The sequence below is a fragment of the Lepisosteus oculatus genome, chromosome 8, assembly GCF_040954835.1.
Source record: "Lepisosteus oculatus isolate fLepOcu1 chromosome 8, fLepOcu1.hap2, whole genome shotgun sequence".
In the NCBI taxonomy this organism is placed as follows: domain Eukaryota; kingdom Metazoa; phylum Chordata; class Actinopteri; order Semionotiformes; family Lepisosteidae; genus Lepisosteus; species Lepisosteus oculatus.
In genome coordinates this window covers 13,672,173-13,691,053 of record NC_090703.1, presented here as the reverse complement: position 1 = coordinate 13,691,053, position 18,881 = coordinate 13,672,173, and the positions used below count along the sequence as shown (strand labels likewise).

The 18,881-nt window shown below is 39.7% G+C and overlaps 2 protein-coding genes across 5 annotated transcripts in view; both read left to right on the top strand.

Moving 5' to 3' along the window:
* Nucleotides 1-2,461: 2,461 nt before the first annotated feature.
* Nucleotides 2,462-8,415, top strand: cgrrf1 (cell growth regulator with ring finger domain 1). Of its 2 annotated transcripts, none has more exons than XM_069193274.1 (6): nt 2,462-2,642; nt 3,298-3,434; nt 4,663-4,840; nt 5,195-5,342; nt 5,754-5,861; nt 6,664-8,415. In XM_069193274.1, exons 1-6 carry the CDS (start codon nt 2,479-2,481, stop codon nt 7,018-7,020), a joined length of 1,092 nt encoding a protein of 363 aa, XP_069049375.1. In that variant the 5' UTR covers nt 2,462-2,478; the 3' UTR covers nt 7,021-8,415. The 2 variants fall into 2 exon arrangements, with proteins under 2 accessions (XP_069049375.1, XP_006632556.3); XM_006632493.3 differs by having other exon boundaries at nt 2,463-2,642; nt 6,661-8,415.
* A 4,016-nt stretch (nt 8,416-12,431) lies between these two features.
* The window catches only part of samd4a (sterile alpha motif domain containing 4A), a 43,809-nt gene continuing 37,359 nt past the window's right edge, over nt 12,432-18,881 (top strand). For 2 of the 3 annotated variants that reach the window (XM_006632415.3, XM_015350805.2), the window contains exons 1-2: nt 12,432-12,616; nt 13,928-14,520. In XM_006632415.3, the coding sequence (XP_006632478.1) occupies nt 14,325-14,520 (196 nt within the window). In that variant the 5' untranslated portion in view covers nt 12,432-12,616; nt 13,928-14,324. Of the gene's footprint in view, nt 12,617-13,104; nt 13,420-13,927; nt 14,521-18,881 lie in introns of those variants that run through there. The other variant, XM_069193273.1, reaches the window with a different exon arrangement.

Below are 18,881 nucleotides of genomic sequence, written 5' to 3'. Positions count from 1 at the left end.
ATAACACCTGAAACTTTTTTGCTGCTTCATTTAGCACCTCCTCTCCTCATGAGCTGTCTGAGAGAGTGTTACACTTTACACCTTTATTTTAGTACATTCCAGTGAGGGAAAATAATTAGCTCTTTTTCCCCACAGTACATAGATCACTGTTAACAGATCAAGGGCCTTTGCTGCTTGGAGCCTCCAGAGTGAAAAACTAGCCACAGAATTCAGCAGAATGAACTCCTGGTCTAGTGTTGCCTGTTTGATTGAGAACAGAGGAAGTCACCTGGCATCAGATTCCCAGCAACCTGCCTGCCTTTCCAGTTCCCTAACAAGTGGGGAAGAAAACATATAACAAGAAAGAAAAAAGCAGAAAAGGTTAGTCCACACTCCAAAGCCAAGTGTGCCGAGTCAGGTCCTTTCAGTCAAATCAAACAAATGCTACATATTCAGATGATGCACTACAGTTCAATTAAACAAATGAACAAGGTTCTATGTCTCTAATATATCAGGAAGCAGCTCAGTACAAACGTTTTTATACTTTAGATCACTAGGCCACACTGATGTGTTAGAGGCAGCCAGCTGGGATTTTTTTTCAAACGGTTTTTGTCTCCATCTAGTGTACAAAAAAACATAATAACACACAAGTATACAAGCTTTTCGTTTTAGCTTTTAAGGTATTCAGCGGGTAATCAGAAAGCTATGCAGAAAAAAATTGAGAAATTTATGTTAAAAAAAGTAATGAGCAATTAATTAAGCAATTTAAAAAAATATTGCAAGGCTCAAATATTCTTCCAGATTGCTTTTGAGGTAACAGGGCCATCTACTGGCGATTGTTCATAAAGTTTGCACACAATACAGTATGTAGGAAAAAGGTAGTTTTACAGAAAACCCATAAAAGACCCATTTTACCTGTATAAAAGTACGTATCGTAAATCCTACAACATATATGTATATCCTGGTCACAGCTCTTTAGAGAAAAGTAGTTCTGCAAATCTGTGTTTTTCCGATCTTACATTGCGGCAGCATAGTTCTAAGAAGCAAAAGGGAAAAATAAAAAAAACTGTTTGCGAGATGCAGTGGAAAAAGCAGCGAGTGACCTCCGAGAAGCGAAGCTAACATTAATTACAACAGGCGGGTAACAGTTGAGAACGAGGGAGAGAGAGCAAGGCAGGTATCAACGCTACCAGCACAGTGCTCAGTACAAATGTTACATGAAGGGCAGAAAAAGAGCACAAGTGTCTTTCTACATTCCTGGATTTCACCCCTCCTATTAATTAAAGCCACATTTCACGATCTGTCAGGATACTCAAATAGCAAACCAGCAGGAAGGCACTCAGTACTAGTGGAAAACGGAAAGACAGTATATTACATTAAAGGCAAAAAGGAACTTGGAAAGCCTTTCCATAAACTGTGGGTTTTCTAGCTGGTTATTAAACTACTACTACGCTCGGTTTCAGTATTATGCTTATATATTTCTGGGCAGTGGTCCGATCGAGCATTAAATGTTCGATCAGAAGTAATTAACGCAAAATGTAATGAATACAATTTTATAGCAACGCCTGTACATATACCTACAATTACTAAATTATAAGTCTAATGTAAAATGTAAAATATGGAGCAAAAACTGTTCCTGATCATTCTGCTCGAGAAAAAAACGCGTGATATCAGAAAGTATACTCCTGCCTTCCTATTTATCCATAAACTTTACATAAATTTTAGTGTTAATTGTCGTTTGCTGTAATTTTTTAAGTAGGGAAGTACTCAACAACAGATGAGTCCGCCGACACGTCCTGCAGTGCTAAGCATTGTACGGTGATGCAAAATTAGTGTATTTAGCATGGCAACCCTATGCTCAACGTAAGTGCAATTCTAGTATAAAAACACAAGTGTTTGAAATTCCATTATTAGAATATGAAATTTTACAGCTTTGTTCAAAAAACGTGTATTGTATTTATAACAATATACTACATTATATTATTAGAGATACACAGTGTCATGATTTTATAGATTAGTCTATACATTCAACATAACCATAACCTATTTCGATAAAAGTTTTAACTAAAAGGGTCAGATCTATTGGTGTTTTTTAAAGCAAGCAATTAAAATGAACTTCTTTTGGAAAATAAATGACTTGATTATATAGATTTTAATCTATTAAATGCGTATGAAATTATGATTAATTATAGAATAGGTCCTCTCTTGCGTCCAGTCCTTCCAGTGGCCTCGACCCTTACTAACCACTTTCCAAGTGTAAGCGGTTTATTGATTATGGATGGATCCTTACGTAACAAAAGAGACAAGAAGTTAAAATGAGCTACCAGTATTAATTTATTTTCATGTATTTTCTCTGTATGCATTCTCATTGATTGAATACCAACGTTTTCCTTATTTGGTTCATTTTTGATTGAAGCATCTCAATTGGTTCAGCTTTTCGAGTAGTTTAATCCCTGCTTTGCCTTTCTTGAGACCTCCGGGCCACCGTAGCTATAATGTATGCCGAACGACTTTGTTGTGATGGTTCAGCACTCCAGTGGAGTCTTTACGGCCTTTGACATGGCAGCTGTATTTCTTGTTATGTTATACGAATATTCTCCGCTTTTTTACATCTCAGTCGTATCTCTGTGTTTTGTAATCACAGCAGCTATGGTGCTGGGCTGGTAAGTCATTCATGTTTTAGTAGGTATCTGGGTGTACTATATTTTTCAGCAGTGTTTTAAAATAAGGAAGTTTACTCTCGCACCGATTAAAAAAAACGTAGACTTCGATTGCTAGAAATATTACAGATGCTGCCTCGCGCTTGTGAATTTGGAGGATTTATTGGAGCACGTTATTGAGAATTGTTATCAAGCGTTTTTAACGTTAATAAAAAAAAACAATCCACAAAGTGCATGTCGTAATCACATATTCTGATTGGCTGTTAGCTAGACAACCCTATTTACATGAAAAATAAAAACATTTAAATTATAGAGTTATCACGTAGAATCCTACAATAGGCAGCATCTAGGGTAAAATAAATGTTTTGTAGAGTTGTATCGTCCCGCAAACTGATGCAGCTAATACTTATTGTTGAAGATGACTTAAGCGCGTCCCGTTGAGATCCTCCTAGTCATGAGGTGTTTGAGTATTACATCATCATCTTGATAATTATTGAAATAGTAAACGAGTAATATTTGGTGTATGTGCTGATGAGGTTCCATATTCACTAATTATGAACTTTGAAATTTTTATTTTCTTCGCTGCTATGCTGTAATGTCCTCTGTGTGAACATGTTTTTCCGCTCTTAACATTTGTCTTGTTTTTCTTTCGCAATAGGTTTAGTTTTGACGTGCCAGTAATTTTACGCAGCTCCGACGACACAGACTCCATCCCGAATATCCCTGAAAAGAGAATGGTCGAGGTGAAAAATCCATTTGCTCTAGAGATTGACAGCACAGCCTCTTCAGTGACAGGTAGGGGCATGTTAAAGCACAACCGCTTTAGAGGGGACTTTTTATTGAGCATTTTTAATACTATTTAGTCGCTTAACTGAGTGTAAATGCAGCAGGGGGCACTGGATGAACTGTTTTACAAACAAAGCAGTGGATTTGAGAGGTCATAAGGTGCATAATAAAATGAGTCATAATTTGGTCTGTATTTAGACACCAAACAATACCAAAATGATAATGTCACTTCTTTAGAATTATAATGACAAGCTTAACCCTAAATTCTAAATAACATGCACCATACATTTCTATGGCTTCACTGCTTAGTGAAGATGTCAAATCAAAGGTAGTGAAATGGCAATGAAATTAAATCATGGCATTAGGTTTTCTTTGGTCAGTTCCAGTGGGTACAGGAAACATTTAAACTCCATACTATGGTGTGTATCAGTTGATTTTGCTGTTTATCTTTCTATTTCTGTTTTGTAAGAAGTTTTAATTGGATATTTTTGTCTGAGGTTCAAAAGAAGTCCAACAGATATTCAATATTTTCTTTAATTTGAGTAGTACATGTTAATCCATTCATTGTTTCTCATTACAATCTATCTAATAATGTGCAGTGCCACAATATCTATTCCTAATGACCACAGCTAGCGCTGTTCTTAATTTGATTTTAAAATTGCATATATGAACTTGAATCTGTACGTGGCCAAAATTCTGAACATTTTTTGTTCTTCTTGAAAGAATTGACACATTTTCTGGAACTGTATTGGCGTGTCAAGAATATTATACTATTTAGAAAATGGTAGTTATTTGTAATTTCAGGCAGAGAGCAATGAACATGTATAGCTGTTATAATACTATAGCTTTGTTTTGATCCAGAAGCAGTGTTGATAGATATGTGATGTCAGTCCGCTGGTGTATTATTTTAGTATATTCACAGACAGCTTTATTGAGAAATAAACTAATTTGAGAATTAAGTCTTGTTCGTACAATTGGATAAATTAAGTATCTTTTGCTTGGAATAAAATTTAGAACTGAATTATCAAAATGAACCCAGTGAGCTTCTTCAGTATCAACAGTGCAACATGAACTAGTGCTCATAAGTGGGAAACTACATGAAAACTACACTGCAACTAAACAAATCATATCACTAACAGAAACTTTTACTATCGTGATAAAGTTTTACAGGTTTACTAAACCTTTCCTGTTTAATTTTTTCTGTTCCAGGAATGACCGGTATCTTGTCTGTTTTCAGGTGGAGTAAGTCTGAAGCCCAGATGCCTGGAGAACTGTGTTCTTAGTTGTTACTGGGGCTGTACTGTTCAGGGCCTGGAGGCAGCACTACAGACTCATCAGTTAAGCCAGAGGATTAACACACCTCAGAGGTTCGAAGAAGCTCTGCGCTCCGATTACCAGCATTCACAGACCTTCTTGTATCCTACACCAAAACAGGTTTTGTCGTGGAGTACTGGAAGCCACAGGGAGTTCAAAAGTGTTGAATTTGTTCAACTTGTTAATGAAATCCAAACCAAAAAACTGTGGATATATAGAGAGAACTGTGTATGTACAGTATATATAGAGACAAAAATAGAATTATTTCGGGTTAAAAAAGTCACACTTCATGTAGTTTGTTTTCTTTTGATCTCTGACATTAAACAATCTCACTATAAATGATGTAAACTAACATGAAGATACACTTTGAAAATATTTCTGTGACGCCATGGATAATTGGAAAATATCTCATGTTTTGTTGTCTTCAAGCTGTTTGTGCTTAACTACAAGCTCAGTATTGACAAGGAAGACACAGAGGAGAGGCACTGTCAGCTGCCTGCGGACTTGGGAATAGCGGATTTTGGGCAATTGCCTCGGTCACGCTACCCCTTGTTGGCTTTGTTGACCCTGGCAGAGCCCGAAACAAGACAGCTGTATGAAATTGTAAGTGAGAAGGGGCTAAGCTGTCTGTTTTTGCTGATTTTGGTATTTTTTATATCGGATGTTTTCCCATTTTATCTGTTTTCTGCTACAAATGCAAGTTTGCCTTCTGAAGCCTCAAAACTGTTATCGCAACATTTATATTGTTGGTATATTTGTAACCACAGCTAAGAGGATAGTTCATTTTCAGGTCCTCATTTTTGTTTTGCAACAACAGCAGTTGGAGAAACTTGTTTTAGAAGTTACGAAACACCATACTACTGTTTCAAAATCTCGCCTCTCTGTCAGATTGCTTACCTTAAGATTTGGCAGCCATTGAACAGTTCAGTCGGTTTTCATGCCATTTTTTATGCCATGTGTTTTGTGCTATGGATCTCAGACTTTCAGGTTTTTTTGTTTTTTTTTTACTTTCAGGTTGCCAATTTGACTGTGATTCACATTCCTGATGAAAAATACAGACTGTCATCACGGATTTTGTATCAATACATTCTGACAGCACAGGGGCACATGTATGATCTAAAGGTATAGTCCGTTTCTACTCTGCTAGCTTGGCCCCATTGGGGATAATGTGTTAGGTGGGGTTAAAAAAGACTCTAAGTCTGTACTGTAAGACTGCATAAGCTTTATGAAGCTGCCATATCACCCTGCAACTCACAACTGGCAGCCCATTGAAGCTAAGCAGAGTTGAGCCTGGTCAGAACCTGGATGGGAGACCTCCTGGGTAAAACTAAGGTTTCTGCTGGAAGAGGTGTTAGTGGGGCCAGCAGGGGGCACTCACCCTGCAGTTCATGTGGGTCCTAATGCCCCAGTATAGTGACGGGGACACTATACTGTAAACAGGCGCGGTCCTTCGGATGAGACGTAAAACCGAGGTCCTGACTCTCTGTGATCATTAAAAATCCCAGTGCGCTTCTCAAAAAGAGTAGGGGTGTTACCCCGGCGTCCTGGCCAAATTTCCCCATTGGCCCTTACCAATCATGGCCTCCTAATAATCCCCCTCTATGAATTGGCTTCATTACTCTCCTCTCCTCCCCACTGAGAGCTGATGTGTGGTGAGTGTTCTGGCGCACTATGGCTGCCGTCGCATCATCCAGGTGGATGCTGCACACTGGTGGTGGTGGAGGGGAATCCCCATTACCTTAAATGCTTTGAATATCCAGAAAAGCGCTATATAAGTGCAATTATTAATTATTATTATTTATTTTGTTTCATAGAACTGTATAAGAAAATATGGTTAAAGCAAACCTCAGCCCTGAGAGTTAAAACGTGTTCTGGGTTCTGGGTTTGTCTTTGAGTGGTCTGCTGTTGTTTTCTATCTCAGCAGCTCTTTATGTCTGCGGACGGCAGGGACTGGTCCGGGGAGACGGAACCCGGGCCCAGCGGTGAGGAGGGGGAACAGGGGGAGGAAGCCGAGCGGGGGGTGGCGCGGGACTGCGTGGTCTGCCAGTGCGCCCCTGTGAACCGCGTGCTGCTGCCCTGCCGACACGCCTGCGTCTGCGACGCCTGTGTCGCGCGGTTCCGCCACTGCCCCATGTGTCGCACCTTCGTGCTGGAGTCCTTTGCCCTTTCTCCCCGCCTCGCCACAGGCCAGCGAGAGGGAGCCGTGGCAGGACCCGGGCTGCTCGCTGACGGGCACAGCCTCCAGGACGATGGTGGGGCAGCTTCAGCTGTCTCGGCGTAATTTCACTTTATTCTAAGGAAGAATACAGCAAGAGAATGGATTTCTGAGAAAGAAAATACGTCCCCAGTCCATGCAGCTGTTTCTTTGGATTCTGTGTATCCCATTCAATGGGAAAAAAAGAGCACCGTGAGCTGAAAATGTACTTCTTTTAATGACCTCTCACAAAGAGGTTGTGCAGTGGAATGGTGGTCGTAGGTGGTTTCTGGCCTGGAGCGCCTTCTGTGTGGAAATCTGCATTCTCCACATGCCTGCAAGGGCTTTTTTCCATAGTCCAAAAATATGCCATCTAGGTCAATAACCGTTTCTAAATTTCCCCTCCACATGTATGCCTGAGAGCATGTGAGTGTCCTGCCCAGGGTGTATCCTGCCTCGTGCCCATTGTCTGCTGGGTACGGCCGTCTCTCCACAGCTCTGTATTGAATCAAGCATCTGCTGAAAATGGAGGAATGGAATTCTCACAGAGAAGCTGGAGGACATATAGGGAGACTAATTTATTATGTTTTTACCCATTTGTACAGCTGGCTGTTTTACTGGACCAATTTCAATGAAGTACCATTCTCAAGGGTACGAAAGCAGTGTCTCTCCTGGGGTTTGAACCCCCCTCAAAGTGTTTTTGAACCACCTTCCAGTTACAAGTGTGCTCATGTGGCTGCAGGAGTGCTTTTAAACTCTGCCTGTTGTGAACTAGGATCTTTTTTTCTACAGTATGCCAATGGCATAGAAACTGATTTGTTACCAGTCTGTTTCTTAATTGACAAAATCTCCTAAGTCCCTTCAGCCACAGAATAGAAAATGTATATTAATGAGCCCAATTTAGCCTTACTGGATGTATTTAAAAATATAAGATGTCAAAACAAAATTATAGATAAATGTGTTTTCAAATGACCAGATACATCACTTGAAGAACAAATCTTGCCAACACTGAAGTACCATTTAATACAAAGAAAGATAATCTATGATAAAAATAGAAATAATATCTTTCTATTTATGTAAATTATTATAAATATAATATTTATATTGCTTTTTCTTTGTTCAACTGTAATTTATTATTTAGCAAATGATTCAGATCTTCACAAAATCTAATATCTGACTGTATTTCTGAGTTGTCAGTATTAACAAAACCAAAAGAAAGCCCTGAACAATCTTTTGCTTTCTAGATTGTCAGTGTGACATAAATGAAGATGATCACTGGCATGGGTGCCTGCAATTTTTAAGCATAATAGCTGAAAAAATATCCAAACATCATGTTTGTGAGAAAATGTTCCTGTTATCACTTAAGCCACTTTATGTTTTATTTTGGGAAAGTTGTTATGGTTGGAATGTGTTATTGTAATTGTAAGCAAAAGTACATTTTGAAAACTACAAATAAAAGTCGAGGATAGAAAGAAAGCCTAATATCTGTCTGTTGGCGGTGCTTAGTTATAAGAGTCTTGAATTCCCACAGCCCCTCACATTCTTACAAATTATGAGATTCTTATAAAACTGCAAAATCGAAATGCCAAAATAGCTTCCTGCTTTTACAGACTTCATATAGTCATATTCATACAGAAAAATATATCTTACTCTAATGTATTATTTATTTTAAGCACTTCATACCCACATGTTAAATTTAAATGTTTATGTATCTCAAGATTTTTACCTTGTTTCTCTGTTCACTGTGAAGAAATCTATTGGGTGGACTTTGGACATTTTGATTTTTTTGTATCAGGTCTGCTCATAATCGTCTCTGATCAGGACTAAAAAGGTTTTATTCCTTCAGCCTATCAGTCCAAAAATTGGAGAAAAAAAAAAGCATTTTTATTGAACTGATATGGCTAATTATTATGGCTTATCGTGGATATTTTGTAGAGCTAATTATTATTGTTTTTCTTAATTGAAAATGAGACATAAAATCTGTTTTTGAATCTGTAAGAAGCACGGAGACATAAATGCATTACTTGGGTTTCACCTTTTCACCTTTTGATAATTGTCAGCTTTTGCATAAAGAGCTTTTGCAGAACACAACATTCTTTCCTTCCTAACTCAATAAATGGAGAGGTCATTGACATGCCAGACTGCTAGTTCACAGTTACAGACTTCATATCAACACTCCCCATCTCCAAAAGTTATTCCCTGACTTATTAAATGTAAGAAACAGTGTGTTTTATGTATACATGTAAGGTGTGGGTTTTTCCAATGTTTAGGTAACATTTACTCTAGTAAACTGTTAATAATCCATGGAGTTCTAGAGGTTTTTATAGCCTATATCTTAATTTAGAAATCTTCACAGCCTCTTACTAGGATGAAAGAGCATTTCGATAAACGTAAAAGAGATGTTATTGTAATATTTTAACAAACTATATTTTATAAAGATCTTTAAATGATGGAGGCTGCCTCAGTATGCCAACCATGAGCCTCATAGTGCTGTTCGTTCTGTTTTTGCAGACGTTTCATTTTGATTCCACTAGGTGGAGAATGGAGTCAACAAAATGTGCAATGTTGTTCTTAAACAGTTCACTTCTTAAGTGAACTAAACTGTCACTAAACAAGGTGCTTTACAATCTGCATGTGAGTAGATGTTATTGGTAATGAACTTAAAAGCATGGTTACCATATTGAATGTGCATATTACAATCACTGTTGATGATTGCATAACTTATTTTGACATTTATACTTTTAAAATTGAAAATGTGCAAATTTACTTCTTACAGCATCAGTAATCAAACTTAACTAGGTTGAAATGGAGGTTTCTTTGTCAAGCTCTGAGATGTTTGATCTAGGCATTAGAACAGGGTTCACCTGTAAGAGGATCTGGGCTGGGTAAAAATATTTGGGCTAAACCCTTTATATATATACTGTTTATGCATGTTAAATCTTCAACCTTTCTAGATATGAATGCCAGGTACTTTCTATTGAACAGAGATATTTTATTGTCTAAGTCATGTCTGCAGTCTTTGAGTACTAGAGAAAATAGTGAATAGTTCCCCATTGGAAAACCAAGATGTTGTTTCGTCTTTATTCTTAACTCTTCGAGCAGAAGCAGGGTCTCCCAGAACTGGTGGTTTAATCTGCTGTTTTTCTTACCGGTCAAGATCTCAGTTCTTATGCGAGCTTTAATTATGATACTTGGCTTAATTGGAACTGTTTTAGCTCCTAAAAGGTTACAGATTACACCTTACTGGCACCTGTGGTTATAAATATGGATATTAGCTTGAAATCAAACAGTTTGGATCTGAAACAAAGATTTCATCCATCTGTTCATTTTCAGTAACTGCTTGGCGCAATACAAGCCAAGTCGACAGCGGGTTTTGGCAGGGTACACTCTGGACATGAGGCTAGTACATCCATCCATTCACTTTCAAACAGGTTCACCCAATTCAGGGTTGCTGGGGGCACCGGAGCCTATCCTGGCAAATAGCGGGTTCGAGGCAGAGCACACCCTGAACTGGACACCAGTCCACGGAGGAGGCCAGTATAAAAATTTCTACTTAACTAAATAGTTCAGTTAGTAATACAGCTCAGCTGGAACAAAAAACACCTAAGGGTGGCACCAGAATGACTAGGACTGAAAAGCCTTGTCTTTCCTGTCCATTAAATGGATGTTTACAATTGATAAATTGATCATTTTACTGCCATGCAGAAGCCAGTAAAAAGCACAAGAAAATAGTTCAACCAGTTGTTCCAACTAACAACTATCTGCTATCTATTTTGGTAATAGAGATAAAGTATTGATGATTGACTATGTGTTTTTCTTTGGTGAACAGTTTTAAGTGTTTTTAGATTTCTCTCATTTGGCCGATCCTTTTATACCAGTATGGTTTCCACTGGTATGCGGAGAGAGACTGCTTTTATAACTGCCATAAGGGTTAGTTATAATCCCCAGGTCAATTACAAGGTTTTCTCTGAATCTAAACCAAGAGAGGGTTTTCCGGGAAAATCAAGGTTATCTCACCATTTCCTCATATACTTAAGTCGGATTTATTTCCTATGGATGGATTCCACTGAAGTTCTGCCTGGGTCTGGCTACACTGGGCTCTTGAAGAAAGATGGGGTAAAATGGGATTTGTATCCAGCGTGGTGTGGCTTTATCTGGCCTGTAGACGGCCTTTGTGAATCATCTCTGATAGGAACCCCAGAACATTTTTTCCTTTTCCAGTATGAGCTGATACTGAGTGCGCTCAGATTAGGCCTATAAGGACTCATTGTGTCAGGCACAAGGCCTTCACTGTGAGACAATAGCTAGCTAATTGATCTGTTTCTGGTGCATCTGTACCAGTGTTAGCTTTCACCAGCTATCCCATCTCATACTGAAGACTGATGTCTGCTGTGTGCTAAGGACATGGAAAAGTTTTTTTTTTTCTTGTGCATGCCTTAATCTGCTTCATCCTTAGGCGTTTGGGATCAAATAGTAACTATCTGTGTAGAAAACTTTACTACTGTGGTATTGGTTTTATACCCAAAACGTGAAGTGTCGATTGATCAAGTTTCTTCTTTTCCTCCGAGACAGTCTGAATGAAACAAGCATGTTTTTATGCTTCATTGCTCTGAATTACTTTATTTATGATCTGCACACAAGATGCAGTTCATTAGTATGTTTTAGATAAAACGTGTCTGATACAGCTCTTACCCTGGAAATGCCATATATCTTTGTATCATTTTTAAATTTTCCTAATGTATCAAAAATTCAGGCATTTGTGATTTGTTTTGTCATATTTATCATTTAAACAAGATGCATTCAAACGCGAACCGTTTAAAGATTACGGTTTTAAATATATACATAGAAGATTCATCCTTTTAAATGGGATTAAGTCTAGTCTGCGTTGGTTAATAATTACATGTATCTGCAGTAAAAATAATTTATTGAGATTAGACTGAGCATTTGAGGTGATTTTGGTGTGGAAATGGAAAAATTCATTTCATTATGTTCATTTTAAGAATCCAAGAGTCGTTTGTAAAACAGTGGGCTGCCCTCTGTTGTGAAGAATGCGGCACTGTGAACTTGAGTTTGCAAAAAAGGCGCAGTATGAAAAAAATAAATACTTGAAGAAAGTTGAATTGGGGCATAGCGAAGTCGCTTTTGTCAAACCATTACAGATGTGTTTGCATATAATTTAAAAATAAATTCAGAAAATACGTTATAAAAAATGCAGAAATACAAGTATTCAGATTATGTAAAATACCTGACAGCACAATAATCAGATAATATACTTTCTGTGTTTAGCGTAGATTCCTTCGCCTTCCGAGTTTAGTGCCCACCCTCCATTCACACATACTCTTGTTTTGATTTTGTACACTTTGCTATGGAAACCCTTTTTTCTGACTTGCTAATCCGCGTCAGTCCTCTCCGTAGGATAGGCAATGTGATCCGTCCCTAACTCCATTCTCTATTTTTGTGCTTCCTACTGCTGCCAAGCCCCTGACGTAATGCTTCGTGTTAATTATTAGCATGTGGGAAGCAATGCTGAGGTCTCTCTCCTCCGGTTAAACTAGAGTAGCAGAGGGGAGGAAAGTTAGTCAAGATGGCAAAACACACAGATCCGGAGTGAAGGGGCACCGTTCCCCAAATCTGTTGCGCCCCGTTTTAATGATCAGCACCACCGATGCAGCTGTGCAGCTAAGTGAGTAAAACAAAAAATAAACTGGATTTTTTGGTAGCAATTTGTATCTACGCTTTTCGCGGTATAATAGGTCTCAGATTCTATTGTTTGAACTTTTTTAATTACACTTGGGCTACAGAACAAATTTATTTTTTTTGGTGCTCTACAACCGTTTTTCATGTCGTCGTCTTTGAGCACTAGAAATATAACTATTAGTAATTGTGTAATAATGCAAAGTTGGTAATACTTGCTACATGTCAGCTTGTTCGTAGGCACAGGGATATAATGTGTGTGTAAATTTGGTGAACAGCACTGAAGTGAAAACTACGGAATGCCTAAGTGTGTTTTTTCATGATTGCAGAATAATTTTAATAGTGTACACACTGTGGGGAGCAGTATCTGTACTTATCAGCAGAAGTATAATTAATATGACCACTTCCACGTTGAGAGCTAAACCCTCCATTTCTCTGGGATTATGATTATCAGTGTATGAGGAGAAGACAGAAACTCCTTTGCAGTCGTTTGGGGGCGTTTGTGGTTTTGACATGAATCTGTGTGGAAGAGAGACTGGGTTTTACAAATGAAAATGGTCTCGGAAGCGACTTGACGAGGACGCGGAGCTTTCCGATACTTAAAATAATAGCCACTCAAAACGGGGCCGAAACCGGGGGGCGGATTGTACTTTTGGGTGTTGGTTGTGGCGGAGCCCCTCCATTAAAATAACAATAACACGGCAAGGGGAGACAGTTTGGATGGGGGAAGATTCCACCCAGAAATAATGCGCCGGTTACTCCCGATGACTGTATTTTAAGGACTGGGTGGATGTATGTAGTTTATTTTTGCCTCAGTGCAGTACGTCTCGGGCCCGCATCCAAGGGGGGGGTCTCTCGCTGTCCAGAATGGGGGTTCGCCGGAGTGGAACCCCGTTAAGTGCATGGCTTTCTAATGCTGGGTCGATGTGGACTTGAGTGTCTTTTCTTTTTTTAACGTAGCGTGGTTTCTTTTTATAACCAGTCTATTTTTTCCTCCCACGTTAATCAAAGTCTGCAGAGAGTCGGTTTGCTGGCTGAAGCAACAGGGACAATGCCGCATTCCCTTTGCTTTCGTAACGTGCAGCAGGGATTACTGTTTGTACAGTATGCGTTTTTGGACGTTACAAGGATTGTCTTTCGTGCCCGATTGTGATTCTGTGTGTACGTATTAATTCGAGTATCGTGTTTGTGTGCAGTATATTTATCTTTCAGTCTTGCTGCCAGTCTACTTTTTATAAGCTTATAACACTAGGGTGTGTTGTTAGTTTGTGATATCCTAATCATTTTATTTTCTTTGCAGATATAAACTGCCCCCCTGGGAAATGTGAATAAGGAAAAGCCGGTCCAACAGGCAAAGGAGACAAAAGTTCAGCTTCTCATCACCACAGAATTAGGGGGCCGAAGGGGTATTAAGCAAAAAAAAAAAACGCCACACATTTTTGCCCTAAGATCTTCTTATCCTTTAATGGTTCGACAGAAGAAGCAGAAGGACATGAAAATACTACTTCATTTGGAGATTTTTGTAAGAAATATCTTTCATGCAAAAGCCACCGCGGGTTTGGAAGCGGCGTAGGAAGGCTAAACTCGGAAATTACACGGACGCGAAATACACAAACACAGCAGAACGAAGTTGGAATTTGTGAAGCCAAGACGCCGAGCACGCAGTTTCAGAGTCTCATTGGTGTCCCATCTAAACCATGATGTTTCGCGACCAGGTCGGAGTGCTGGCCGGCTGGTTTAAGGGGTGGAATGAATGCGAGCAGACGGTGGCCCTCCTGTCGCTGCTGAAGCGCGTGAGCAGGACTCAGGCGCGATTCCTGCAGCTCTGCCTGGAGCACTCTCTGGCGGAATGCACCGAGCTCCATGTGCTGGAGGGCGAAGCCAACAACCCGGGTGAGTAGCAATGCTGGGCCGGCTTTGGGCTTCTCCTCTGGGCCGAGGGGGCTCTTGAGTTCGGGGGTTGCGGGCAATTCATGAACCACCACACTCGGGGTAGGGAGGGGGGGGTGCATCTGCTAAGACCCCACTCTAATATTGGCCACAGCCTTGGAAAGGAATGTCCAAATGAGATTGTATCTGTCAAGAGAGGCTAACGGGCCTGTGAGGTTTGTTTTACACTACAAGAGGGCGGTGACCATGGAAAGAGCATGCTGTAACCAGATAGGCTTATTAAAAATAGTAAAGAGCTATTGGTGCCATGATGAGAAGCCCAGCCTGTTTCACTTTATGGACCCTTAATCGCAGAAACAAATTGTTAGTCACTTCCAAACTTCCATTCGGCATGCACACAAGATGGGATTTCCATCAGGATTTCTGTCCTCTTCTACACCTCCGTGCTTCCATTGGCTGTACTCTGCATGAAGAATGGCAGGCTTGGGAAGCCCTCTTGATAGAAGGTTTCTGAAGAGTAATCTGAGTAGCCAGTAATTAGCAGTGGCTAATCTGAGCCTTCCTACTGTCGAGGATTCCCCAGGCAGTGGTGGAGCACTGGCAGACCCCTTCTGGGGTCAGTCAGCCCAGGCACTGTGGCTTGTCCTGGGACCGGGTGGGCGCCTGGCTCACCTGGTGGGTGACCAGGTGGCTCTGCGGCAGGGGGCGTGTCAGTGGAGTGCGTGAAGTGTTCTCTTCTGAGAGCAGCATCTGGAAAACGCACCCGATCCATTCAGTCACTCGCGATCCGTGATTCCGAACATGAAGGCCTCAGAAAATCCTGGGCACTTCAGTTTTTCTTCCAGCTGTCAGTGTTTCATAGATTAAAATCATGACATGACTTTATGAGTCTATTCAGAGTTCTGAACGCTGTATTATTGCAGGAGGCCAGAGTCTAGGTAGTCTTGAACAAGTTGTCTTAAATGGGGCCATATGGTTTTTAAACTAGACTTTTTTTATTTCTCATAGAATGGATTTAGTGGTGTATATTCACTTTTCATGGGAAAAGAAATCTCTTTGAGCCTGTTCGTATAATCTGTCTTTGGCCACGCTGTGCCTAACACCTGAATTAAACATTGCCTTCTCATTTAATGAGTTTCCATTCAGTTTAGCTTCCATTGAGTCATTCAGCTGAGTCTACTGCTCCTCACAGACCCACCTTGTCTACAGTCTTCTCACTGAAATTAGAGGTATTTTTGTTCTGTAGATCTGTCTGTGTGCTTTACACTATCCACATGCAGTCTATGGATATGCTTTTACAATACTAAATACTGTGAACAGTATTACTGTTTGTTGGAATGCTGTTTTGTGCTGCAGATAAATGTAATTAAGCTGGGAATTAAAGAAAATAAATATGTACTAATTTGTTTCCAGAACCTGTTGAGTTTTTTTCTTTTTTATTTAACAGGCATGTTTTGCTACAGATATTTTACTCAGCAGGGTTTTACCAGAATTGAAAACATCAGCAGGGATCAGTCAGAGAGAGCCCACACGTTCTCACAGGGTTTCATATTTTGTGATTGATCTGTGATGGTAAAAGGTAGATCTCTAAAGATCTAACCTGGACTGTGAACACTGACTCTTATCATGAAGAAGGCTCAGCAGCGCCTTTATTTATTGAGGTGCCTCAAGCGATGGGGAATGCCAATACATGTTGGTGAACTTCTACCGCTGCACCATCGAGAGCGTCCTCACCAACGGGATCACCGTGTGGTATGGCAACACCTTTTCGCGAGAAAGAAAGGCACTGCAGAGAATGGTCAATATGGCCCAGGAGATCATCGGCTGTGGTCTCACCGAGATTAAACAGCTCTATGAGGACCGCTGCCGTGGTAGAATTCTGGCCATCACAGAGGACAGTCACCACCCTGAGCATGAGCTCTTCACCCCACTGCCCTCAGGCAAGAGATATAAGAGCATACGGACACTTACCACTAGATTCTTCAATAGCTTCTATCCACAAGCAGTGATACTGGCGAACACATTTAGCCATCCCCTTGGACCACACCTACACCATCACCATCTACCTCTTTATGATTTCTTATCTATTGCACATCTCCAGTCATTGTTTACACGTCTGTATTGTTTACATTCAAACTGTCTGCATGTTTACTTGCACATTGTCTATTGTTTGTTTGTACATTGTCTTGATGCACTGTTTGCACTTTGTTTTGTTTTTTACACTTGTTTTACAATCGAGAGACTTCTGTAAGTAAGAATTCAATTATACCAGTACCGGTTACATATGGCAATAAAGTTCGAGTTCAAGTTAGGAGCTTATACAGGAGGGTGCAGTCCTATCTAACCTTACACTGATTGAGAAATGGTTACCGTGAACAAAAAGCACAAAGCACTGCAGAGAGACATTTCTCATGGACATCGGCATGTACATGTGCTGCTTATGTATTGGGGTTTAGTGTCCAAACACCTCTTTGGAACAGTATAATAGTTTTCTCATTTTGTCATGGGTTAACACTTTTTGTTAGATGACCACACTTTGGTTTAATTAAAAATGGAAAGAGCTACTGCTCAGTTTATCCAAATAGGCCAGCACAAACATTTGATCTAAAAGATTCATTGTATGTCTGCATTCTTACTGTGATCCGTGTGAGCTGAAAAGGCAGTGACAGTTTCTTTACCGTCCCTGAGTTTTGTGCAGTTTGTACAAACTAACGATCTTCTCTATCAGTAGTCTTCTGACACTGCCAAGAATATAAGGATGCAGTAGTTCCTGGGCTTTAGAAGCCTAAAGATTGTGGTTAGCCCTTTTATGTGGTAAACAGACTCTGAAATGAAAATTGGTTATGCTAATGTTGCATCATTTGACTACAAAAGTCATCAGTTCTCATTAATGTCCTGTTCATGGCTTACTGCAAACTAACACCTCTGTCAGGTATGGAACTGTTCCTGCAGAGATGGATCACCTGCTTTTAGTGCTACCAGAGTGACACAGTGTGGAGAGCAGCGTTTGAGTGAGTCAGAGTGTTTGAGTGAAGTCTCTGCCTCTTCTTTAAGCTAAACATTTGTGTTAAAATATTTAGCAGAGAAAGATTAATTGTCCTGGGATGTCCAGAAGAGAGAAAGTTTAAAGAGTTAAGGAGTTAAACTCTGGCTGAATCATTAATGGTATTTGTACAGTACTGATGCAAGGAATCTAGAATGACCTACTTGTGCAGTTCAGAAAATAAACAGTAGTGCTATTCCCTCATTGAAAAGATACCATTTGTGCATCTCGCATCAGCAAGTAAATTCTTTGACTGTTTTTAGTCAGTGGATTGTAGCTGTGTTGTGTTGGATGTTACTCAAATATGTAATGCATAAAATAAATTATTAGGGAAATAGTTTCCATTTTATAGACTAAACATGATCTTATTGTTGGCCTTTGTCCTGCACAGAATTGTTTTGTGTGTTGGTGTAGTATTGTGTAACTTCAACCCAAACTCACATTTCGGCCCACACATCTCCCACTAATTACTTAATTCCATTGTTTAATGGTAGATTTCCTTTGGATAGAACAGACCTCTTTCAAATGGAAATCTGATGTGGGTTCACACGGTGCAGATTATAGGTGGGTTGAAACTTTGATTTGACCTGGGCCTTGTGATGCAGAACGGTTGATAAAACATTTAGACACAGTATTGAAGCTACACAGATGTTTGAAAGAACAAAAAATAATGCTTTTATTAAGCAATTTAACTCATTTCATTAAGATCTGTTATCTAATGTAGTTTGTTTAGACTGCTTTTTCACAGCACTGACAAATGGTGGCGTACTGTGAGACTGAATTGTAAATACCTAAATGTAAAATGGTTTAGACCAGTGAAATATCTTATGGTGTGGTGTCCAGTGGTGCTAAAAAGTTCAGGTCAGTGAAATACATTGACATTAGAACAAGACCAACTTTTAATCATTTTGGTAAATAAAAGCAATATAATTTAGACAAAGTCAAACTCTGAGCTGTCTCAACTATTTGTAGTACCAATTTGTATTCCATGCTGAAGGTCATAGTGGGGAGGAGACTGGACTGGGAGGTACTGTAGTTATGAATGACTGACTTCATTCTGCAGTTTTGCTGCTAATGACTGAGCTGGCTCACGTTGAGTCTGCTGTGATGTTCTGTGCAAGCCCTTGTTTTTGTGGCAGTGTGGCCTCTCTTAAGTAGCTTTAGCCCTTGACAAAAAATAAATATACACGGAGACACTCCAGAACTGTCTTTTCAGAAAACTGCATTTAGCAGCCTTGTGTAAAATGTGACTTGTTTGATTATTGTAGAAAAAAACACCCTCTGAAAATTTAAGCCCTAAAATAATTGCCACATGTATGGA